The sequence below is a fragment of the Xenopus laevis genome, chromosome 4L (assembly GCF_017654675.1).
Source record: "Xenopus laevis strain J_2021 chromosome 4L, Xenopus_laevis_v10.1, whole genome shotgun sequence".
NCBI classification, from domain to species: Eukaryota; Metazoa; Chordata; class Amphibia; order Anura; family Pipidae; genus Xenopus; species Xenopus laevis.
The window spans coordinates 81,066,393-81,093,610 of NC_054377.1; the positions used below are offsets into that span (position 1 = coordinate 81,066,393).

Sequence of the window (27,218 nt, forward strand, 5' to 3'; positions counted from 1 at the left end):
AACTAAAAGGCAACATTTTATACCATAACATGCCTTATCCAGAATCAATAGACATGCATTCAGGTCTACAGAATGGCAGCAGCTACTGCCAATATTTCTGTCAGCCTATGATAAATTACAGAAGTTTGTGGTCTTCCATAGAAATGCATGGAAACTCATGCAGAAGCAGGGGAATTAGAGTGGTGCCTATTTTCCTGTGCCAAATACTGGAAGGTTTTAGAGCCCTCTAAAAGACTTTTCTGAAGAGGACATTGGTTTTGTCTGTAAGGAAATTCAATGCCAGAGATAACAAGCTGGCTAGAATCTGGTTTGTGGTGATAAGCAAAGCTAACATGCATAAGTGGGCACTGAGTTAATGAGAAAGCTTTATTTTGCTTACAGAGTATTTCGGCCCCTATTACCACTGAATAAAGCCCTACTGGGGATTGGACAATGACTGTTTTTATTTTCTTCATAATTCCAACCCTGCTTCTGCTTTGTTTTAGGTTTTACCTCCATTATTATTAGGGGTTTAGCTAAGTATTTATGACCCCCAGCTGCAAATATAAGGCAGAAAACACATACATACATATATTTTTTCACCAAAATCAGTTTTGTAAAAAAACAGCATGTTCTGTACATCAGCAATTTTATACATAGATCTATTGTCCAGACTTGGGGTTTTTGGGTTTGGGTTTTCCATAATTTGCATTACTATATCATGAGTCTACTAAAACATTTAAGCATTTGACAGTAAATAAAGCCACCAATATGGATGTATGCAGTTTAGTCACCATGAAGTACAAGGTGCAGGTATGGGACCTGTTTTATCCAGAATGCTCAGAACCTGGGGTTTCTAGATAACAGATCTTTCCGTAATTTGGATCTCCATACCTTATGTCTATTAGAAAATCATGTAAATATTAAAAAAAAAACAGGCTGGGTTTGCTTCCAGTAAGGATTCGTTATATCTTTGTTTGGATCAAGTACAAACTGTTTTATTATTACAGATAAAAAGGAAATCAATTTTGAAATTTGGATTATTTGAATACAACGGAGTCTATGGTAGAAAGTCTTTCTGTAATTCTGATCCTTCTGGATAACGGGTTTTCGGATAATGGATCCCATACCTGTACTGCTTGATTTTTACAAAGAATAATTACATCAAATTCTTATTTGCTTAAAAAGGATAATGGCATTCCTGTAATTCTGGATATTGGGTTTCCAGATCCCATTGCTGTCCTGTAACTATTCTCATTTAAAAGTTGCTTGTTTTATTTATCTGATAAATATTTACTACTAATTTGGAAACTTATGCATTTAATCTTCTGCTAAAGGTGGATGAAGTCTCTGCAAGAGCTGGGCTGGATTTTACCCACAGCAGCGCAAGTCTTGTACAGTTCGATCCAGGTAATCATATTGCTTCATTTCTAACACAAACACAGGTCTCCATAAAATATAACACATATAATAACCCATAGCCCATATGCAAATTATTGTTTCATATAAATATAGCCTTTTCATGAAAAATATACCTTTTAATAGTACGTAGTGTGGCTTGTACAAGGCATGCGCTCATGCAAATGAAGGGCACGCATACATGCTAGGTTTTGTCATTTAATGAATGGGCAAAGCAAGTCTTTAATTCCTACTCCTCTTCCTGTTACAATTAGACCCTGCATTATTTCCTGTCAGGTGATGAGTGAGTGAATACATAAAACATCACAAAATTTGGACTCAAGGTAAAAGATGTAAACAGGCAATGTCCCTTTAATAAGATTCTTTAATAGGTCAGTTTTCATTTCAGAAGGTATACACCTGTAGTTCTCCTTTAACAAGACAGGTTTAGGGATATGGAACACTATAAACATATGCATATCAATATAATTGATTAAAATAAACAATAAAAGGGGTTATGGGAAAAATATAATTTGTAGGTTACAAACTGTAAATTACTTGCTTCCTAATTTCCTCTGTTTCATGAGGCATGAAGAGAGACACATTATAGGTGTTATTTACTAAACTCCAAATGCAAAAATCACGAAAAATTTGTAATTTTCTCGGACTTCTAAAAAATCACAAATTGGTCGGAATTTAATAAACCCCGAGGATGGAAAAGTCCAAATCAGAAAATCCGGCATCTCAGACCTGTCGAGGGTCTCGTGCAATACTCTGAAGTTTTCAGGCAAAAATACGAAAGAAATGTGAAAATCGAATGAAAAATCAGAAAAAAACATGAAAATCTGTTTTTTTCCTACAAAGCAAATTCTCGGGAAAATGTAATAATAAATAAGCGCAAAAAACGCACACCTGGATTTGATCGGAGTTTGTAGCAGAAAATATTGAGATAAATTTGGACTTTGATAAATAACCCCCTAAATGTCTAACCCTATATAGGTATTATTTTATTTAAATTATTATTATTTATCCTGGTTTGTTAATGAAGTTGATTGGAATAAGTAAACAACAAAATGATGATGGTTGCCCATTGGTTTGTAAGTAATTGCCACACTATTGTCCCTTTCTGGATTTAGGTTTACTAATCATGTGATGGGTGAATTTATTTGCCAGGCATGGATTCGCGGTGAATTTCCACATTTCGCCACCTGCAAATGTTTCATGAAACTGCTGCAAAAATTTGCAGGCAACAAAAAAGTCATGCCTGTGAAAATTATGTCCCATCCATGCGACCATAGCACACTGACAATAAGCTTCTGTTGTGCTTTATATGTTTATTGGCTCATTTCAGTAGACAAAAAGGCAACGTTTCGGGCCTCACAGGGCCCTTTATCAAGCCTGCGTGTAAAAATTGACGCTCGCTAAAATTATGTTGATGCTCATCGATTTTTTTTTTAAAATAATATATTTATTGGTTTTGAAAAACTCACAGGAGGAATACAGAAAGCGTCACATGGAATATATATATAACAATATGCATGACATGGTTGATAGCATGTAAAACCCAGGAAAGCAGAGTAGAACGTAGGAAGCCAAAGATGAGAGCCCGCTTGCTGGCAATCTGTGAGGATCTTAATTTCCTGCAAAATTTCTCTGACGCAATATGAACCATGTGTCAGTGCCTGCTAAGCATCTACTGAATGAGTATTAAAGAAACAAAAAGGAAAACATGGGGAGTGAAAGAGAGAACGATGAAAGGAAAACGAAGTAAGATGAGAGGAGGAGTTGGAAAGGAGTGGGGAAAGAAAAGGACGTGAGAGGGTAGAGAGGTAGAAATGGCAGGAGTGGGAAGTAAAGGTAGATGCACCTGACTGGGAAAACTCTATCAGATTCCAAAAATGTTTTACCCAAGCATCCATGGGTTAGTTCGGAATTGCGGTAACTGACCTCGAAACACCATTCTTGTTTGGGTCGGGGTCTCCGATCGGTAGCAGCGGATCCAGCAATTATGCGAGGAGAGGGAGAATTTAGTAAAGTATAGGAACCATGGATTTGAAACAATCCTACACGGGACACAGCTGCTTATACAGGTCCGAACTCAGAAATTGTATCTAGTGAAACCATTTTTTTGTAAAATTCTGAAAATCAGTTGATGAGTCCAATTTCAATTCCTCAAATATCTGGATCTCCTTCATCTTTTGTATCCAATCGCTCACAGTGGGACTAGTAGTCTGATTCCATTTAATCGGGATAAGTGGATGCTCATTGATTTTAATGCATTTGAACAAAAAAGTCGTGCATGTAAAATTTGCCGTGCACGTAAAACCGTCGCGCGTCAAAATTATTATGACGCCTATTGATTTCAATGTATGTCAAAGCGAAACTGGACAGATTTGCGATGAACTATTAATCATAAGACACGATCACATATATTTTCTAGGCCCTATATAGTTTTCTATTACTGTATATTTAATAAGAAGTGAGTTTTTACAGTATATTGCCTTCAGATAAAGTAGCGTATTAGGGTTGATAAGGCTAGCTTTTTGTGCAAAACGTAGTATTGGTTGGAAACATGCCTCTATTTACAAAACCTAAAACAATATTTTGTTAGGCAATACTTTACAGATGTAAAAAGACAACTTTGTTAAAGTAAATAATTACTAGGTGCTAATAATGGTTAATGGTTATAAATGCAATTAAATAAAGCCAAATACATTTCTTGTGTAGTGCTTTTCATTTTTGTTTGATGTAAATACAGACTCACAGGCGGTTATTTACTAAAACTTGATTATTTTTTTTCATATTTTACTGGATAGAAACTCAAACTAACTCCCATCCATGAATTTGGCTAATTTACTAATAATTTAATGGTTGTTCATATTTCAGTTAACTTTTAGCTTGATGTAGAGAGTGATATTCTGAGACATTTTGCAATTGGTTTTCATTATTTATTTTTTGTGGTTTTTGAGTTATTTAGTTTTTTATTCAGCAGCTCTCCAGTTTGCAATTTCTGCAATCTGGTTGCTAAGTTACCCTAGCAACTATGTAATGATCTAGACAAGAGACTGGAATATGAATAGGAGAGGCCTGAATAGAAAGATGAGGAATTTAATAACAATACATGTGTAGCTTTACAGAGCATTTGTTTTTAGATGGGGTCAATGACCCCCATTTGAGTTAAAATACTTAAGAATTAATAATAAACACCAATTAGAAAGTTGATTAGAATTAGCCACCCTATAACATACTTGGGGGCACATTTACTAAGGGTCGAATTTCGAAGTTTTGACACTTTGAAATTCGACCCTTAGTAAATGTGCCCCCAAGTATGTTATAGGGTGGCTAATTCTAATCAACTTTCTAATCTTCCATCGAAGAAATTCGATAGTCAAAGGGTTTTTTTTGAGTGAATTTAGCTGTTTTTGATAAAATTCAAATCATTCGATCGATCATAGAAATCGTTCGAAACGAACGGTTCAAACGATCAATCGAAAAATTTTCAAAAAAAAAACTTATAACTTGGCTATAGGTTATAGGAGGTCCCCATAGGCTAACATAACAATTCGGTTTAAGGTGGCAAAATGTCAGTCAAAGTTTTTTAAAGAGACAGTACTTAGATTTTCGAATGGTCGACTATTCTATGTTTTTTTCGATTCAAATCGAATTTTGGCCTATTCGATGGTCGAAGAACCCAAAAATTACTTTGAAATTCAAAGTGTTTTAATTTGATAATTCACTTCGAATTCACTTCGACCATTAGTAAATGGTTCCCCTAAAAGTCAATGTAAAGGTGAATCACCCCTTTAAACTCGAAAAAATTCAATCGAAAAATTTGAGTTTTTATGAATACCACAAGTTTGCAGGCTTAAAAAATCTAATTTATTGAGTTTTTGAGGGAAAACTAGCATCAATCACCCCAAAACACCTGACAATCTTGAAGGCAAAAGACATCTTCAAATGGTTAAAAGGGACCTCTGCCATTGACTTTTACATGAATTCAACAGGTTTTAACTGGAGCATTTTTGGATTTGGATTTTTTTGCTGTTTCTTACCAGTTAAGTCAACAACCAGACCTCACACAGAAAAGAACTACAGAAAGAACAGTTGTAGTTACAGATGCCTGCAGACAGTACAATTACACATTTAATTTGGCTCCACAGTAGAAGTTTAAATAGAACTATTCAAATTCAAAGTTCTATCTCACATTTCAGTGCAGAGAAAGAGGAATTATAAATACATGGACAGACCCACTTATATTGCTGATTGATGCTTTTATACTGCAATGGGACTATTTGAAAGAATGGACTGTTGAAAGCTGGAGCTGAGTACAGAGCTGAACATACAGTTTCATTTTAATTTTAAAAAGGACTGGAGGGGGTCAAAGGTTATGACTCCCTAAATGTATCCAGGGAAGAAAATGTTCAACTTTCTATAATGTTTACAAAATAGCTTGCATTCTCAATAAGTACTGAACTCGTCAGGGAAATAGAAAGCTTTTATAGACTTGGAAAAATGGAGCTACCGTCATTCCACAACACCGAAAAACAAAGAACTGCTCTTACAGTCGATCAGGTGGCTCTGCCCTCAAGGCCAGGGTACTAGTGACCATGACTAGCTTGAGAACAGAATCCATCCAAGTCTGGAGGCTCCCAGTGGGAATCTGCATGCACAAACTTTTATTCTCTATCAAACTACTTAGCTCTACTAGAGGGTGGTCACATCTTCAGATAAATATGTAGCACTGATCTCCATACGTTTCTCCAGATCAAAGCCATGCAGCCCTATCCTTCAGAAATAACAAACCTTCCAAAATAACAGATCAACTTTTATATAGAATAACTATTAGAACTTTTAGTTGTGATGCATGATGCAAATTAGGTCATTCTTCAGTATTGCTATTATAACTTGGCAGATGTTTTTAATGATACTTTATGGGGTTTATTTATTAAAGTCCGAATTTTTGGAAATTTATCATACTCCGAGGATGAAAAAGTATGAATCCGAAAATTCGGCATCTTAGACCTGCTGAGGTTGTGTATAAGTCAATGGGAGAAGTCCTGATAATATCATGATCTGCAATGGATTTTGTGTAAAAATCTGAAGATTTTGTGTTTATCTGGCAAAAATCAAAAAAAATCGGAGTTTTCAATCTGAAAATCAGAAAAATTAGCTTGATTTGAATTTTCAGACGATTTTCAAGTTTTCTGCAATTTTCTGGGAAAATGTTTTGATAAATAACGGGAAATAATCCCTGTGGATTTGGTCGGAGTATACTTCGGAAAATAATGGGATAAATTCGGATTTTGATAAATAACCCCCTAAGTGTTATCACTCAATAACACAAATTAGAATTTTCACAATAGGCTTGATTTATGCAATTTGTGAAAAATATTTTTCATTTTTTACATTAAAGAAACTTATTTTGGGCATATATATATATATATATATATATATATATATATATATATATATATATATATATATGATTGTTATTTAAGATTTGTCACTGTATCTACTTTTCAACATGGTACAACATTATTATTTTTATTCTTGTTTTCCATAGCACACTTTAAATAAAAAGTGATTCTAATAATGTTCCCATAATGGCCCTAACATAACATGCAACTAATACATTGAATTCATCTGCAGCTCTCTATTATTGGTAGTTATTCACTATTAAGAACATCATTCTTTATTAACTGTTTTTTTAATATGACACAAGGCTTTGTGTTTCAGCAGGGAACACAAAATTCATTTAATTTATAACGAGGGGATCACTTAGCTCATCAGGATCATGAAAGGACATCTGTTTTGGTGAGCTGGGGAAATAAGGTGGCGCAGGTGTTATATGAGTGTAAGAATAGAAAGTGCCTGCAAAACTATAAAACAAACACCAGGCGAGATACATTATTACTAGCTGGTTAGCCAAGCTGTCTGTAATCCTATTAGTTGCTTGACAACCGAACGCTTAGGCAAACCTGCGTGACCAGTTTAGGTTGCAAAATTGATGCCACCCTTGATTCTTCATATTGTGAAAATTAAGAATCTGAAAAATGACCAGCTCTCATTACTGCCATTGTCATGACAAGCATTTATGGGTGTCTGAGAAGCAGGCACAGGCTGGTATAATTGTAATGAGTTGGGCAAAGGCCAGTGCTGTTAAAGCGGCAGCTGCTGCAGAACATTTTGGATAGCAAAAAAATAGCATTCCCAACCAGAGACTCAAAATTACAGTGTGATTAACCAAGCAGTTCTGCAGCAGCTGAGCACCTACCTGCTCATTTTGGGTATTCTGTTCTGTATGAAATGTACAAGAGCAGAAAATACATATGAGTTTTAACAGTAATCATTTACTTATCTATAAAAAATACCTTGAATTGATAGGATTAAAAAATAATAGATGTCTGTGTGCTAGGGATTTGCCATGGTGCCTCAGTCCCCTTGGCCAGAATTTATTCATGGTAAAATAGCAAACCGCATAATAACATATTTTATAATACTTACACGTATGGAATCTAGTACCCAGAAACCTGTTATGCTAAAAGTTCTGAATCATGACACTGCCATTTCCCATACAGTTGTATTTAAACAAACAAATCTTTATTTTTATGAACTAGCATTTTTCTTTTCTTGATAAACTAGCATATATCCATATTGATGGCTAAACTATTTTTTTTTTTACTATATAAATGTTTATTCCTAACTACATATTAACCCCATGCCACAAGAATTACAGCTAATAAATCCCACACCTGTAGCAGGAGTACAACTCTCAGAATCTTTAGGTAACCATGCTGTTCTTTGCATGCTTTTATTTGCCCATGTCTTTCAATCCTATCTAGGGCTGGAACTAGGGGTAGGCAGAAGAGGCAGCTGCCTAGAGCGCAATAATAGGGGGTGCTGGGCAGCTACCTCTAAAATTGTCTTCTGCCTACCCCCAGTCCACAACTTTCAGTTTTACTCCCCTCCATCGCTGTCCATCCTTCCCCACCGTCACTCTCCAATCCCCTCTGTCTGTTCAGATACACTCATATGTGGCATTATATACTGTAGGAGACATGTGACTGTGGTCTAACTACTAACTTACTCAATCAGATTTTATCAAGTTTAAGTATTAGTAAATTAGCCAAATTCATGGATGGTAGTTAGGTTGAGTTTGTTTCTGGTAAAATATGAAAAAAAAACGAGTTTTAGTAACCCCCTTAAAGGAGAATTCAACCCCTTCGGCGCTAAAATACCTCCCCCTCCCCTGTGTTCCCCCCCACCTCCCCCGGACCTTCCCCCCCCCTCCCCAAATGTCCTTAACTTGTTACTGACCCCTCCGTGCAGTTCTTCTCCCATTGAGTTCACAGCAGCCATGTTCGCCTGTGCGCTCTTCTTCCTGTATTTGCCGGCATTTGGTGGCGCATGCGCAGTAGAGGGATTTACCAGTAAGGATCTACTGCGCATGCGCCCGAAAGTCACGAAGTTTCTGAAATCGGAGAGGAACTGCACGGAGGGGTCAGTAACAAGTTAGGGGTATTTGCCAGGGGGGAGGTAGGTCGGGGGAGGAGGGAGGGTGGCAACATGGGAGGGGGGGATGGATTTTAGCGCTGAAGGGGTTGAATTCTCCTTTAATGTATGTAGAAATACATGTATCAATCATTGCAGGCTGTGATATATAACCTGCACTTGTCTGTGTTATTTCTTCCTTGGTTACACCTAACTGCTGATCAGTTATTTATAATCCAGTTGCCCATATGTGGCTAATTTATTCATCTCAATGAATTCCAGGGAAAAAAAATCCAGTAAATCACTTGCTTGGAACTCACATAGGGTCAGCTTTCAATTAAATGTTGTGGCTTTAAAAGCCAATTCATTACGTGTAACACTGAATCTACTTATTTCATTAAAAAACACATATACCAAGTACATTTACTTACTAAAAAATAAAGATACAAAAAAGGAATATTTCAGATACGTAGTATAATGCATTGATTTTACCAGTTTTAGACATAAAGCCCTAAGTCTTCTTTTTAAGGCCTGTGGTTATAAATTGTTTTCATTGTGTCTTTAACATATTTAGGAGTTTCTACAAAACAGTGGAATATACACATAAAAAATGATGGCTTGGAAGAAAACCACGAAGTCCTAAAAATTGTCTTGAAAACACCAAAGAATGCTGTACTTGGAAAAATCCACGAGGCAACAATAGAGATCATCGATCTAAGAGCTGGTAAGCTTCCATATTTAAGGAAAATCCTACTTACTACATTGTTTAATGATGTATTTGGTATTTTTAAATACAATACAACTGGGAAAAATCTTTAACTAATACAACATGAATACTTTTCTAGTAAACTGGAATACCTTTGCTGTTTGCATTGAATTCCTTTTTCTATGCTATAAGGCAATTTAGTACTTGTGGACAGAAACAATAACAATAAATTAATGTAGTACGATATATGTGACTTTCTCTTTTTTTATATGTTCTTTTCTTTAGAGTAGTATTGCTTAATATTTGGTCCCCTGGTGTGGCTGGTGTGTTACTCCCAGCATGCTTTGAGTGTTGAGAATATATATGGGAGAATGTTAAAAGTTGCCCTCCACTAGGGGTCTCAAGGTGAAGCTATATGTTGTAGGATTTGGTGTCAACCATTTTCTAACACAGGGGTCCCCAACATTTTTAACCTGTGAGCAACATTCAGATGTAAAAAGAGTTGTGGAGCAACACAAGCATGACAATTGTTCCTGGCTGGTTTAAAATTAGGACTGTGATTGACTAGTGGTAGCCCCTATGTGGTCTGGAAGCCTACAGGAGGCTCTGTTTGGCAATACACATGGATTTTATACAAATAAAACTTTCCTCCAAGCCTGGAATTCAAAAATAAGCATTGCTCTGAGGCCACTGAGAGCAACATCCAAGGGGTTGGTGAGCAACATGTTGCTCACGAGCTACTGGTTGGGGATCACTGTTCTAACACATAACTGTTGTAAAACAGAAGTTGGTGTGTGTCCTCACTTACAGAGAAGCTGCACATGCAGTTCAGATCAACTCTCTGCTAACAATAACCACCTGACCCTAGAAAAAAAACTTATGTTAAACCCCCTTTGCTTTAAGTTGTAAACCAGAAAAAGATACATGATTTATCAACTGGTGACATGAGATAAAAAAACCTTGAATACATTGATTTGATCAAGTTTTCGAGCACAAACCAGCATAAAACCCCAAAAATCATGAACGCAAGAAACATATTCAAATGGTTAAAGAGACCTCTGCCATTTACTTTTACATGAATTTAACAGGTTTTAGCTGGAGTATGTCCGGATTCGGACTTTTAGCAGCTTCGGGGTATAATAAATCTCGGAATTCGAGTTTTCTGGTGAAACTAACTTCATAAAACTCGACTACAGCTTTAGAAGTTTCTGTAGAAATGAACTTCAACTGCAATATATTTGTTTCAACCATATTTTTTGCATATTTACTGAATGATACCAAGAGTACATTGTATATAGGGAAACATATCCTATATAGGTTTTGCGTGTTGTGCTGGGGTTTTAAGGAATAAACTAACCTGCTGCAACAAGAAACATTCAGCCCAAATTCAGCACTGGTGATTTTCAGTTTCATGGTAAAAAGTTGGATTGATTGAATTTTTAGTCAAGAGTGACACCCTGTGGTTTTATGCACAATTTGCTGGCTTACTGTGAATAACTCTGCATTTTGCCTATAGGGTTTTGTTCACCTGCAATAATAGTAGACAAGACATGAAAGGAAAGGCACAACAAATAAAGAAATCTGAAATAGAATGATTAGAGTTTTAGTGTATCATAATATTTATTCTATAATGTTAATTCTACCAATATTGTTATTACATCCAATTTTTCCTTATTTATTTATACTTAGAGAACTTTTTATTTATAAAGTGCGTTACCTCAACAGTGCTTTACAAAAAAGGGGGATAAAAATCTAAAAGGGAAAGTAAATAAGAGCTACAGTATGGGTGACTAGTGTGGTTGCAGAGTAACTGTTGGTTAGGATGGTAAGTGCATAAGTGAAAAACAGTAGTTAGTGTGTATGTGAGTTAAGAAGGTTAGGTGGGTGATCAAGTTGCTGAGGGCTGTGGTTATATTCTTGAAAAAGGTGGATTTGAAGAGATCTTTTAAAGGAAAACTATACCCCCCAAACAATGTAGGTCTCTATTAAAAGATACTGAATAAAACAGCTCATGTGTAAAACCCTGCTTCATGTAAATGAACCATTATCATAATAATATACTTTTTTAGTAGTATGTGCCATTGGGTAATCATAAATAGAAAATTGCCATTTTAAAAAATAAGGGCCACCCCCTGAGATCGTAAGATTCACTGTGCACACATACAAACCACATGTAAGGTCACATGAGCCAATTAACAGACAGAGTTCTGCCTTTTGCTTCCTCACTTCTTCCTGTTACAGTTAGAGTTGTAGTATTTCTGGTCAGGTGATCTCTGAGGCAGCACAGATAGAGTCACGAAATGGTGGTTCAAGGCAAGAGATGTAAAAGGGCAATATTTATGTAAATATATATTCCAGTTTGGTAAGATTCCTTAATATGTCATTCAATTTGATATAAACTATCTGTTGCTTAAGTATTCATTTTGGGGGTATAGTTTTCCTTTAAAGCCCTGGATGTTCTGAGAGGATCTTGGGATGTGAGAGAGAACAAGGAATTTATGGATGAGATTGCATGTGTCAGTCGCACTGGTTCCCCGTATTTTTCTTAGATCTTCCCAAACTGCCCCCTCTTTTGATGCCTATTCCCTCCTCATTCATCTTCTTCCCAATCTTCTGTCTTCATTTTTGCTCCATGTATCTCCTGTAAGTGGCAGAACACTGCATTATAAAATAGACTTGGACAGCATGGCACTATCCTCAGTCTAAAAACTAAAAACCTGATTCATTATTTTAATTACATCATGACTGGTGCCAAATGGTATATTATTATTTGGAAATATTATTGAGAAGGAATTAGAGCTAAGCTACACAAAAATGAAATAATAGTAATAATAATAATAATAAATAGTAAATATGACAACATTTCATAAAGGTCCCGCCATCAAGAATTACCTGTACACTTTCTAATCTCCATGGAATTATGCATTTAGTCCCAATGATCATACCAATAAAGATATGCAATCATTTTACTTTTATATACAACACTGAAAAACTAAAATCAAATCAGTTTTTGGTAAGGAATATACTAATACTCTGCAATTAAAAGATCCAAAACGTCAGAAAATTAAATTATTATGTATAATGTTGGCTCAGAATGGCAAGAAAGTTTTTTTTTTCTCTTTGTTATCAGGTCAATGCAGTCTGCAAGATTCAAAATCCAGTGGCGTTACGTGGAATTCCGAAAATACCGGCCTTTCTAATAGGCAGTTGTCTAGAAATGAACGAATTGCAGCAAGCAGCCATGTATTACTTGCCAACATAGAAAGAGAGCCTTATAGACGTCCTCTTCTGCAGGCAGGAGCTATCGTTGATGCTGATCTGCCTTCCCAGCATGCAGGACAACAGCTGCAGCCCTTTGAAAGCAGCGTGCTCGTATGTAAATGTTACTTTCAGAAAAACACATTAATAATTCTGGCAATAGCTGAGAAGGTATAACTCATATGTAATTGATAGTTCTCTTCCCAGCAAATGAAAAACGTATATGGATTATTGCACAAATTTAATTATCTAATTACTCTGATCGAGGTTTCCTAAGTGGTTAAAATAAATTGAGCTAGCAGTTGACATTACTGCTAAAGAGTGCTTGGGCCTTTGTGGCTATTTAATTAGAACTCTGTGATGAAGATGAGACAGATTCTCTGATGAGATTAAGGCGCTTATTGAGGGGGGGGGTGGTAAAGAGCAATTCAGTAAGGGTTTTTTTTTTCTTAGATTAGAGTTGCCAGCCCCTGCTTTCCTCAGTGTGTATTTTAAAACAAGAATTAATATTTTCACTATATATATATATATATATATATATATATATATATATATATATATAGTGAATAAAGTACTCCATCTTGTAAATTATAAGGCTATATATGAGTTTTGTTGACCATATAAAAACACGAGGCCAAAGGCCTTTCATACAGGTCATGTAACTTCTAATATCCTCATATTTTGCAACTGGGGGTACTTTATTTATTATAATACACAAGTTCCAGTGAGTCATGTGACAGAAATGACATCAGAACTCAACGTTTATAACTGATGACATAAGAACTCACCGTTTATAAGGATATAATTTACAAGATATATTTATATATATATATATATATATACTTGTAGAATGCCGGCACTCACGAAAAAATGAGTCAAGTAAATGCCTGGGTGCAATCCTTAAACGTATTATCAATGTAGTCCTCAAAAAAGGAGCACTCACAGGTCTTATAAATAGAAAAATATTTAATGTGGGCCCTGTGAGTGCTCCTTTTTTGAGGACTAGATATATATATATGTTTATATAGTCCACGAGAAAGCCAGCACTCTCGAAAAAAAGTATAGCTTGCCTGGGTGCAGTATCAGTAATTATGATTTGTATCCAGCAAGTAAGATCCGCACTCTCAGGTCTTATTGAAAATGTAAAAAGTTTTATTGTTGCATACGAGACTTACGTTTCGGCCTCCTCCAAGTGTATAATTTTCATGTATTTTTTATATATTTCTTATACGATTCAAAGGATTTTAATCCATCGATCGAACGATTTTCCTTTGATCAGAAATTGCCTAGAAAGCTTATGGAGAAGGTCCACATAGGCTAACATTGGTGCTCGGTAGGTTTTAGGTGGCGAAGTAGGTGGTTGAAGTTTTTTCTTAAAGAGACTGTATTTCGACTATCGAATGGTCAAATAGTCGACCGATTTTTAGTTCGAAACGTTCTAAGTTTTTTTTTTTTTTAAAATACTGAATCAAATTCAATCCAATTCGATCTTACTTCAATTCAAACGATTGAATACAGCCTATTCGCCTGCAGGAAAAAACTTAGATTTTTTTTAATACATTTCGGTTGGTCTTTTTTAATTCAAATTTCAAAGTTATGGGAGTTCAGAAAAAATCCCATTACTTCGCAATTCGACCCTCGACCCCTAAGTGTCTATTGATGATTTTGCACTATTCCTTTGATTTGAACATTTCGAATTCGATGGAATACGGACCTATTCGATTGAAAACTGACCTGTTCGACCCAAAAAAAACCTTCGACTTAATTTCAGTTAGTCTTTTTTAATTCAAATTTCTGAGTTTTTTCAATTCGAAATTCGACCCTTTAAAAATATGCCCCTTAAAGTTTGCAACTATGATAATTTCAGTCATTATATAAAACCTTTTGCATACTTCTTCATACTTCTTCTATGTATAAGGGCTCATTTATTAGCCCAAGTGCAGTGTGCAAAGTGAACATTTGGGTGCAAGTCATAGCATTTTTTCCCACAAATGTAATAGTGGCTGAGAGGAAATGAGGCGAGGTGGCCAACAGAAATTTTTCATTGTTAAACTTAATTTCAGTTGGTCTTTTTTAATTTGAATTTCGCCGTTTTTTCAATTTGAAATTCAACCCTTGATAAATATGCCCCTAAGTGTCTTATATCTAAACGTGGGAGGCACATTTATCAAAGGTCGAATTTCGAATTCAGTGAGTTTTTAAAAACTCCCATAAACTCCCATGACCCGAAAACTTGAATCAAATTCAAATCGAATTTGATTCAAATTTAAAAAACTTTAATGTCAGGAAGGCTGCAAACAACTCCAAATTGATACCTGGATGTCTCCTATTGACTTATACAGCAATTTGGCAGGTTTTAGGTGGCGAATAGTCAAATTTGAGTTCTTAAATAGCCAGAATATGATGAATCTCAAAAATCGAATTAGAATTATTTGAAAAATTCTAATCTAATTTGAATAACTCCCTAGTTGAATTTGACAGTTTTCACCAAAAAAACTAGAAAATTCGAATTTGAATTTTCAATTCGGCCCTTGATAAATCTGCCCCTTATTATCCAGATAAGTGAGTTTTTATGTACAGGTGCATACACAACTAATTAAGTGGTTTGTATATGCTTACTGCAGTATCATGGAATTAGTTCTGCAAAAAGTCCAGTGCAGAACAACAGAAGAACTTCAGTGCAGATTTCAGGTGCCCCAACTGTGCCCTTGGCAAGAAGACAAGATCTTCCTCAAAGAGATTCAGCCTACAGTAAACACCATTTACCAGCAAATGAAACAAAGCAGGTAACTTATTCTGGTGACAGTGATATGGCAACATGGGGGGGTGGCACCTAGGTGCTCTCCATCCCACCCCCCAAATTTGCTCGTTATTCAGGCATGCCAATTAGGGCATGGTGGTGGATGGAGGCTACAGTGGGGAAATGTTAGAGAGTGGTGGCTGGTGCGGTGCTTCAGCTGGAGAGGACTGCCAGACCCGGGTAAAAGTGCTCTCTACATAAGTACTAAGGGGTGGGCTTTTAGAACCGAAGGTCGTAAATGACCAAGTATAAGGTCATATTAAAGGAGCATATTATTAGAAAAGTATATTTAAAGGAGAACTAAACCTTTTCAAATAACAGGGTTAGAAATGGTAAACCTTGTGTTTTGGGCTTATACACTTGCCCAAGGATACCATAGCTCATTAGCATTGAAGTTTTTGTGAAGATGTGACCACTGTAAAATCCCATAATCTTTTTTTGGTAATTCACATCACATTCTCTGGGCTGCTTTCGCTATGCTTTTAACACTAAGGTTTTAAATACCTGTGTGATGTTTAAACTATTATGTCAGTATGTTGATTCTCATATTGGAAAACATCTGTATTTAAACATTGTGCAGAAAGGGAGGCCATAATGTCATCAAGGCAACAGCAATCTTTCTGTTTCTCTCAAGTACATTTTCCCCAGAGGAAATCTGTTCAGTATTTCAGTCAACTTCATTTGTAAAGAAATGAAAAGAAACATGAGCTGTCCTTCATTCACATATTTGCAAGGTTTACCTTTTGTAAAGTCCAAATATTAAGCTTATATGAATGGAAATAGACATGAGCCATGGAAGAATGGCTCAATGAGTGTGGAAACACATCACAGCATATTTACATAAGTGAATGTGGAATTTCTTATTTTCCTCGGTTTGTTCAAGTCAAACTCATATGAAAATACCAAGAGCATTTATAGTAGCATCAATTTTGGCAAAAAAGACATCCAACACAAACACCCTTTACAAACCTTTTCTTAATATTTCTAATATCTTTGCTATGGCATTATTAAATGATCTCCCTAACATGTTAAAAAAAAACAAAGTAAAGACCTTAAACTGCCTTTTACTCTTTCATGTAATAATCACATTTCTCCTCAGTAAACTAATTACCCACCTGTCCTTAAAGGAGAACCATACCCTTTATATTAAAATCCCCTACCCCACTTCCCTACATAGACCCACTCCCTGCTCCACCCCCCAGCCTAGGTGTTACCCCCCTAACTCTTTACTTACCCCTCGATCACCGAAGAGAAGAAGATTGCGCCTGTAAAGTCCGATGCGCTGAATCTGCAAGGGGGGTAAGTAAAGAGTTAGGGGCATTTACCAAGGGTAACACCTAGGCTGGGGGGAAGTAGGGTAGGGGGTAGGGGATTTTAATATAAAGGGTTTGGTTCTCCTTTAATCACTCAACAACCCAATTTTATGTTCTACTATAAGAAAATTACAACACTTTTTAAACAAACTTTTTTCTGTTTCTGCCATAGGATAAAAATTCAGAAAAATGCCCAGTGGGTTGGACACTTCATGACAAGCACTGCTATTATCTGAATTCCTTGCAAAATACAACTTGGGAACATGCAGAAAGGATCTGTGCACAAACGTATGGAAATACTTCAGGCAGAAATGACTGGATAATTGTTTTAAATATGTCAATCTTTTGCAGTGAGACCTATTCTTCATTCAGGTTACATGAGTGTACAGTTCCTAAAAATATAACTAAAGTTACCAGTAATTCAGAGTGATGTGGTTATCTGTCAGGTGAGAAAAAGGTTATGGTTCCAAATACTGTTAGGACAATGGGCTTTTCTTCCATTTATTTTAATGTTAGTAGATAGTACAGATTGAAGCAACAGTTAACTGACTGCAGGGCATTCCACCTGTATGAATTTAATTTCATACATATTGGAGGTTGTAAATGTAGTTGCTTTGATCCATTCAACGACTTTGAAACACAATTTATTGGCTGATTTATTAAAAAATGCATGAAAAGTAAGCAGAAACAATTTTGAGAAATCTAAACCCACGATGACCTTTTAAAAGTTTCTAAATGAAGCTTAAATCTTCACCTTTAAACCTGTATCAGGACTTACTTAGGGGTCTATTTATCAATTGTCATGCCACTTTTTCTCAAACGCAGGCTTATTTATGATTTAGAGAAACGATATTCCTGCTCGTGTTTTTTCTCAGAAAAAAAGTTGCACGGCAGCGAGAATCACATTGTTCTGTTAATATTAATGAGGCTAAAAAACACATTTTAATGAACTGGGTAAATAAATAAATTAGATAGAGACATTGCCTATCGACTTCTATTGAAGCTTGCCAGCTTTTACTTGCTGAGCTCACCTTTAAATTAACTTTTAGTATGTTATAGAATATTGTATTACGGACAATTTTTCAACTGGTCTTGATTTTTTATAGTTGTTAAACTATTAGTCTTCTTCTTCTCCTGCCTGTTTGCAGCTGTCAGATAGGGGTCACTGACCCCAGTAGCCAAAAAATACTGCTATGTGAAGTTACATTTTTATTGTTATTGTTGCTTTTTTATTACTAATCTCTCTATTCCAGCCTTCCCCTATTTATCCCACAGTCTCTCCTTCAAACCACTGGCTGGTTGGTATGGTAATTTAAACCCAAGTAACCAAATAACTGCTAAATTCCACAATGAAATGCTGATGAACAAAATGCTAAATATTTAAAAAAAAAACACCAAAAATAAAAAACAGTTGCAAATAGTCTTAGTGTATGAATGTCTCCATCACCTCTTGAATAAATACTGACTATTGGATGTTCTGAAGAATATTGAAGTATATTGGTGTTTGGGTTTTTCGCCATGTTTTTGTTGAATTGTGGAAAAAGCATTATAGATTCGAAACTCAATTTTTGATAAATAGCCCCTTAATGCTTCAAGTATATACTGTCACTGTCAACGTTTAACCACATTGTACTTCAATATCAGAACAAATGTATTTATTTCTTAAACTGGTTAAAATATACTTCCTCTGTAAAATCACATTTGAAACAGGTTCAAAATTATATTCTGCAACATACAAACAAGGTTTCAATTATGCTGGGGGTTGTACTCCTGTAGCTAAATACACAAATAAGAAAATACTGAATACTAATATTTGCCACATTGGTACCCATCTAAATTGGGTGACATTGCTGATTATTTTTTCTTCTGTTCTGTAGTTGGCTGAAAAACCTGCCCTCAATCATGTGCTTGTCAGACATGCCATTCATATTTTGCATCAGTCATGGGTAGGGTTACCACCTGGCCGGTATTTTACCAGCCTAGCCGGTAAAATACCTGCCAAGGCCAAGCATTACAAATTTACCGGCAATGTAGCTGCCGGTGAATTTGTAATACCATTAAAAGGAGCCCTCGGCCTGCCCCCAATCGCCCCCAATCCCCTGGAACTTACCTTATCTTTTACTTCTTCTAGCGACGGTGGCGCGGCCCGCCTCTTTTGATCTCATGGCCCGCCCCTTTGTGACCCCGCCCCCAGCAGCCGGTAATACATTTTAAAAAAGGTGGCAACCCTAGTCATGGGGCAGTACCATTTCCACTGGAGCTATAGTTTTGACATTAGCAGTCAATTTCTTAAGCATATAATTTTAGATTCAGCTTGATATTCTGAAATATCCAACACTGTTGCTACAGAAAATCCCTACTTATTATCTTTATATGTAATATATGTTCAATGTTCTTCATATTTAATTAAACTTGTTGTAGGTCCCTGCAGGTATTTTAGATATTGGCACACATCAAGTATTCTCTTCTGGTGTCCACCCTCCCCCACTTCATATGTACTGTATGTGTATACTGACAGGACTGTAGTCTGCCTGGTTATAAAAGAAAGTAAATTATATATTTTTAACCTTTCAGATTATACAGTCACTTAACAAGTGTGCACTCAGAGGCAGAAATGAAATGGCTTTGGAAATTTGCCGAAAAGAGGCCATTTTGGATTGGTAAGAGAGCCATATACAGTATGATATAAACATTTCCAAGATAAAAAGTTACCTGCTGATTATGCCCATTTAGAAACACAAATGTAGTGTTTACAGTGAATTTTTGGATGCAATTAGCCATGTTTTTATACACAATGTAGGGTTTATCCCACCATTCAATTGTAGGATAATGTATTTGAGTCTGATGTGGTTGCATATTTTATAAATAAGGTGCAAGTTGCAGCCAAAATTGTCCCCACTTAGATTGCGTAATATATATATATATATATATATATATATATATATATATATATATATATATATATATAGGATCCATTATCCTGAAACCCGTTATCAAGAAAGCTCTGAATTACGAGAAAGCCATCTCTCAAAGACTCCAATTTAAGCAAATAATTCTAATTTTTAAAAATGATTTCCATTTTCCCTGTAATAATAAAACAGTGCTTTTTGTACTTGATCCCAACTTAAATATAGTTAAACCTTCTTGAAAGTAAAATAATCCTATTGGGTTTGATTAGTTCAAATGTTTATATTATTTTTTAGTAGACAGAAGGTATGAAGATCTAAATTACAGAAAGACCTATTAACAGAAAACCCCAGATTCCAAGCATTCTAGAGAACAGGTCCCATACCTGTATATGTATCAGACTTGGAGCTTTTTTCAATATTTTGTTTTCTTTGTATAGGATTGATGTCAACTGGAGAAGGCTGGCTGTGGAGCAATGGAAGACCACTGACCTTTAGTTATTTAAAACGAGTAGGCCATGAAGTAACAAGTGGAAAATGTGTCCTTGTTTCAAAGAAGAAAGAATGGGTAGCCAGACGATGTGATTCGGGTCACAAAGAGAGATCTCTCTGTTCTCTTCCTCTTCTGAACATGAGTGATTTGTCCTCGCCCAAATTGGGAAATAAATGATTGCTACATTTAACCTCTCAGAATAATAAAGACAGGGTTTACGGATACATTATGTTTTATGGCTGAGGGGCAGTATCTTTATAATGCACTGCGTTTGCATCTAATGCATTAGTTCCAAAGGTTAAGACTGTGCCAGGAAAAAAAAGAAATCTTATGCTATTTTTATGATTACACCACAAAAATCAAAATGAGATGTCTGAAATGATCCATATCTCTGCCAACTGCTTAGTTATATTCTGCACTTAATCAGTCTCAATTTTAAATGGGTGTATCTTAGATACTCAGCTGCCTCTTGACACAGTTATTGAGTACAGTTATTTCCGTAGCCTCAAAAACAATAAACTGTATGCGTTATAATTATAAAAAGTGAATAAATAACGGTTTGTGCGAAACATAAGGAACTGTGGGGCGTTCATGTACCCTACCTATAACTATAACACTTTAAACCCAATAGAATAATTAAACCCTGATCAGAAAACACAAAATTTGTCTAGAGCTGAATGATGTGAAATTAATTTAAATGTTAAATTTAATGTTTTCTTTGTCCCAAACAATAGGGGTCACATATGACCTCCAAGTTAGTGTGCAAAGTGCAAAAAATGGGCACAATGTATACATTTTTTGCACACTACCTCCCTGCCATGGACAATTGCGTTGCCTTCAGAGCCGGTCCCCTAAATTGTGTGTCATTTGCTGCCATCTGCTTCTTGCACCACCACTTACACACCTTCTTTAAAAAGATTATTGTGTAATTTAATATCCTGCCCCCATGCAGGATATTAAAGGGGTTGTTAATGTCACTCTAAGCAACTTACCAAAGTACAGAAATTTTAAACATTCAATGATTTTAAGGTTACTTGTAAATATAACCACTACTGAAAGCAGTATAATTTTGTTCCTTTCTATTTTCTGCACTGCTGCTTCTGACTCTTGAAACAGCTGAAGCCAGCTGATGAACAGACTTGTGAAGAAGCATGGAAGGGATTGTCGGAGTTGAAGTTGTGGCTGGAAGAGAGCTCATTTGAGATTTGAATTACAATTATATTTACCAATAATATTACAATCATTTAAGAACAGTAATGTACAGTATATAGGAATGCTTAGAATTACATGCCAGTGTAAAAAGCCGACATGGGGAATTAACCAAGTGTTGGAACACAAAGAGCTTGAACTCAAAAATTCTTAACACATCTGATTTCAGATTATAAATGCTCATTTTAAATTAAATATATTTCTTGAAAATGTAAATCAAGTCATAATACATCTCTCCATGTAAAACATGGACAAGCCATTAAGAATTATGTGATGGAAAGCAACCTAGCAGCCTTAATTTGCCTTTATAAAAGAAGTATATATTTACCTAGATTCTTCTGCAGACTCTCATTAGAAAGGTTTAAAGTGATCTGCAAAGATTCAGCAGAAAATCTCATCTTTAGCTGGTAAGGGATTTTACAGAGGCCATAACTAATGCCATTTCATTGTGTATTCATCTGGGGCTCCTATGCAGATTTCATAAAGTGGTGACAATGCAGATTTATGCTTGGTGCATTCTGAAAGGTCATGTTAACCAAGAATACAGAGCAACCTTAATCTCATCTATCTGACTTAATATATTCTCCAAGTAGCAAAGTAAGACATGAGTAGTGGGCAAAATTCCATATCAAATGTTAAGTATTCTCGAATGAGATTTTATTTTAAGAGAAAATTCTAGTAAGCATTTTTGTAGGCATTTAAACAATAATTGGTTATCCCCTGGTGTAATCTTGTAAAATATAAATTAAAATGTATTTTTGAGCTTTTCTTTCTTTCTTTCTTTTTTGTCACTTGCACTTTAAAAGTACAATATTGTAATGTGACTTACAAGGGAAGGGAGCGCATTACCTGGTTTCATTTATAAAATAACATCTATAATCTCAGTACCATATTATTTTTGCCTATAGAGCTCATTAATCAAGCTGAATGGCTGCAGGGGCCTGTGTCTGCCCCATAAATACAGTGCTACCTGTATTTGGCAGTGCTGTATTCATGAGGGGTAGGCGGTGGGAGGAGTAACCATCTGACCCTAACTTGCATGTAGAGCCAGAGCCCTATTGTTCAGCGCTGCATTAATTCAACACTCAATAGGCTTCACACCTTGCTCTTCCATTGTAAGACTGGGGGGATCGGGCCCAATGGGCTGCTGCCTCAGGGGCCCCCTGCCTCATCTGCAAAACAGCAATGGTTTCAGGCAAAGAGTGGGTCTGGTCCGGCAGTGTCCACGAGGGCCGGGGCATACCTGTTTTTTTTTCCTGGTGTACCGCTGGCCCAGTCTGACCCTGTGTTCTTGCTTCAAGTGGTTTTAAAATGGGGAGTGATTTTGAGCTCTTTAGTCCTCCTCCACTTGCAGCAAGGGAATCATTGAAAGGACATGTAAACCCTACATTCTCCTACCATCTATATAGGTTGGGTACATGTCCCGCACCCGAACCCCATTATTTGTACTGGATATATCCTCTCTGTTTGCCAACACCACCACTTTTTTTCTAAAACAAATAGCAGCTTTCGCCCGGTGGCAGAGAGCATGTGAGCTGTAAAGTTCATGCTATCAAGAATGCAGGCTTACACATGCAGAACTCGCTTATTAAAACTCTTGCATGGATTCAGCACTGTAATGGTTAAGCTTAGCTTGGGAGAGGGGGGTAGGGGAAAAAATAGGAGCAGATAGCTAGAGCTGAGTTATAAACTGAACAGACAGAACTATATACAAAGTAACCAATAAGAGTTAAAGGGAGACCTGTCCAAAAGAGCTTACAATTTAAATGTAAATGAAATGTTAAATGAAACAGCCATATCCAATTTCCCCTTTTATCACTACAAAAAATATAGCACTGTTGAAATGGAGGTAGTTGTTAGATAATATCTATTAATCAGCTTATACTGTTAACAGACTTTATTTGCATATAGTAACTCACCACTGAGAATAAGGGAACCCATGTAACCTATGCTCTTCTCATGTTGTCCAATTTGGATATTTTTGCAAAACTGACCTATTTCAGTTTGTCTAAAACATTGTATTCTGATTGTGAAGACACGTTTTCCTGCTCATTCAGGTTAAATATAGATATTATAATATTAACCTGTGTTCATGTAAGAGAGACAATTTTAAAATTGAGTTACAAAAGGCACATAAAGAGTAGATGAAAACTGTGCCTGCCTTCATGTCTGTATGCTTTACCTTTACAATGACTGCAGTGGGAAGTGCAAATCTCTGCGCTGCACACTTTTCCTACTGCTCATGCCAGGTTGTAAAATGTCAGTTATTGATAATACATATCAGATATGGAGAGGTTTTCACTTTAATAAGTGAAGAAATTAGCTAAAAGTCACCAAGGAACAAGCATTACCATGTAAGATTTAGAACATAACTTATGTTTGTTCTATGTATACTTATCACTACTGTAGTTGCAGCTGTAGATAACTGACATAAATGACCCCACTGCTGAAGCAGCACATATTGAAAAGGCATTGATTAATTGGGTTCAGAATCAGATTAGCACACACATACCCATGTCTACCGGCTGTATTTTAAACCTATTTTTGAAATATCCCAATTTATTATGCCTAATGTTCCAGCCCCATTAAGCACCCTCATGACACTGGAAGAGCAGTGAAACAGTAAAAATTGAAATGGCCAGTTCATCATGTTGCATTGTATTGAAAAGGTCAGCGCTATAGAGTAACATGCGCCATAATCTCCCATTATACAAATCCTTCATATATCTATTGCTGTCTTGTGGATTCTCTGCATTTCCCACACTGAACAAGTTTTTAGACTATAATTTTAAAATAGATGTTACTGTTTGAACTAAGCAATATAAAAGAATCATTCTCTTTGCCAACGATAAATTCTGAGCCCTTAATTTCATTATGCTGATTTACAGCACCCAAGTGTTGTCAATGTTCTGAAAGAGAAGATGAAAAGAGGATCTCCGGTAAGAAAAGGTATACCTTGCACCTTTCCACTCCCAGACAGAAAATCAATCTGGAAATTCTCTAATGTGCATTCTACTCAACTACAAAGTCACTGAGCCTAGTCATCACAGTCACAATCGGTTCTGATCATTAAAATACAAACATATCATTAGAAAGTGTAATTTTAAATCTAGTTTTTCTTTGTTATTCTGCCTGGCCAACATCTCTTTATGAAACCAAGGGTATTAAAATGAAGTTCGAGCTGTCTTTGCTGCTTAAATAGACTTTGGCTCGGGCCAGACAATTGCGGTTCTTAGCCTGCAGAGAAACGCACACCAAGAATCTGCTCCTCACTGCTGCTCTGCTCTGCCTGTGCCTGGAAGCATTGTCTCCACTCAAGTGCAGGCAGACATGGTGGATTTTTGTGCCGAAACGCAACGTTTTGCACCGAAATCTGCCCTGCCTGCAAAGGAGAGCGAGAGAGCAGCTGGCCAGCGGATTCTCTGCCTGAGGAGATTCCATATTGCCTGGCCCTAGCCTTTACTATCTACTTTTATGGGAAGTTTTCCACTTGATGTTGGAACCTTGTTGTTGAGATTAGGGCTACATTACAGGGGGCACCCCTAGGCCCGCTGACGTTTGTCACCCCCGCCCCCTCCCTTTTATCCACTCAAATTGTCATCATCCCTTGGGGCACAGGAAATTTAAAACACTATTTTATTTCCTGCGCATCCACAGTGTTTCTGAGTCAATGTGGGTGTGGTTGGGCAGCATGCCGCCCTCTAAAATCCTACCTCCCTAGGCCTAGGCCTAGTGGGTTTTCCACAAATCTAGGCCTAGGTGGGATTAGCTTCCATTCAACACTTTTGTTGAATCTGTGTTCCAATTCATCCCACAGATAGTAAAGGCTCACTATTTGCTACATGGGAAAGACAGCTAATAAAGAATGAACAAAAAGCTCAGCTTCCTTCTGCAACAACCTTAGGGGGTCATATATTAACAATCAGATTTAATTTTTTTCTTTGAATCTCATTCATGGTTTTCTCATTATTTTAAAAAGATCTAAAATTTTTAGATCTATTAAGTGTAAAAACCACTAAACAAAACTTTGCCAGTAAAAGTTGTCGGGGTCCTATAGAAGTCAATCGGAGCTGCACTCATCTTTTTGGACCGCTCTAAATCAATTTGTAGTTTAAGAGATTTTCATATTTTTTGTGCTAGTAATTGTCCGAAAACTACATTTTTGGATTTTTTAGTGTAAGAGTTCAGCATAATATTCTGTTGTTACTTTTTTAATTATGATTTGTTAATAAATCTCATGACATTCGTAGTTTTATAGTTTGTGAGTTTGGTATGGAAACTAGATTGTTGATAAATAATTCCCCATGTGTGTTAAATCACGACTTGTCAAAGATAACAGTGATAACAGTGAATTAGGTACATCATTTCCAATTCTATGTGGTATAGTGAGAGAGTACAGGTATGGGATACATTATCCAGAAAGCTCTGAAAGCAAATAATTCTAATGTTGAAAAATTATTTCCTTTTTTTCATAATAATAAACCTGTAGTTTTTACTTGATCTAAGATTTAATTGTGTTTATTTAATGTTTAAATGATTTTTAGCAGATTTGGAGATTTTGAAGATCCAAATTACTGAGAGACCCCTTTTTCGGAAAACCCTAAGTTCCGTGCATTATGGATAATAGGTCTCATACCTGTATAACATTTTATATCTTACCAAATATTAGTGAAACCATTCAGATATCCAAGATTTACTTGTTGGATAAAACTGCACAGAATGTGTAGTATTTGCATGACTGTTACCTACCTCACAAAGTAATTTTTCACATTGTACTGTTCATTGACATTACCCTGAAAATACAACTTGCCCTGTGAATAACGGGGCAGATGTTTTCTGTTTAGTGCCAGGGAGCAAGGGGCAAGGAGTGGCATGGCCAGACATAGCAGTTGCCAACCCCTGCCTTTTTAGAGAGCAGGGCCATTTTCAGAATTCTGGTTCATGCTTTTGGGAAGGGGGGTCTGTGCTTACAAACTGGATTTACTTTTATCATGACATACTGTATTTTGAATCACATTAGTTGATTTATCTTAAATCTATATATAACCCGCTTAACTGCCAGTTGATCCAGAGGAAGGCAAAAAACCCCATTTGAAGCCTCTCCAATTTGTCTCAGAGGGGGAAAAAATTCTTTCCTGATTGCCTAAATGGCAATCGGACTAATCCCTGGATCAACTTGTACTATGAGCTATCTCCCATAACCCTGTATACAAATATAATTTGTGACACGTGTAACTGCACACACTGTAGCCTTTAAAAATAATTTGATATGGTCTTTTTTTACACAGTTTAGAGCTTTCTTCTGTTTAGGACAGACTATTTGTGCATTTTTCCGTTCAAACTGGCACTTTATACTATGAATATCTTGCATAATCATAAATATAATTGTCTCCATTATCCCTTACCCTCAGGGACACAAAAACACAAACACTAAATCGCTATCATGTACTGCCATAATTGCCTTCAAAATACATTCTTTTATTCATTATCATGAGAAGGTGGCATATCTAAAGGGATTGCTGCCATCTAGTGGTCTTTAAAAGCAAAAAAGGCACTTTAAAAAGATGTACAATATATATTGCCATGCTGTTTAGGGGGCACAGCACCTCTAAAATTGTATTTTCAAGTTAAGCAAAGGTCTGCATAAGTGTTAATTAACCAAACT

The 27,218-nt window shown here is 36.2% G+C and overlaps 1 protein-coding gene across 1 annotated transcript in view; it reads left to right on the forward strand.

Annotated features, from left to right (window-relative positions):
- Positions 1-22,319, forward strand: part of frem1l.L (FRAS1 related extracellular matrix 1 like L homeolog) — a 100,548-nt gene extending 78,229 nt beyond the window's left edge. The window contains exons 29-35 of the mRNA XM_018258268.2: positions 1,317-1,389; positions 9,443-9,592; positions 12,705-12,946; positions 15,457-15,618; positions 17,118-17,233; positions 19,520-19,605; positions 20,292-22,319. Coding sequence (XP_018113757.1) covers positions 1,317-1,389; positions 9,443-9,592; positions 12,705-12,946; positions 15,457-15,618; positions 17,118-17,233; positions 19,520-19,605; positions 20,292-20,521 — 1,059 coding nt within the window. The 3' untranslated portion in view covers positions 20,522-22,319. The remainder of the gene's footprint in view (positions 1-1,316; positions 1,390-9,442; positions 9,593-12,704; positions 12,947-15,456; positions 15,619-17,117; positions 17,234-19,519; positions 19,606-20,291) is intronic.
- Positions 22,320-27,218: the final 4,899 nt, after the last annotated feature.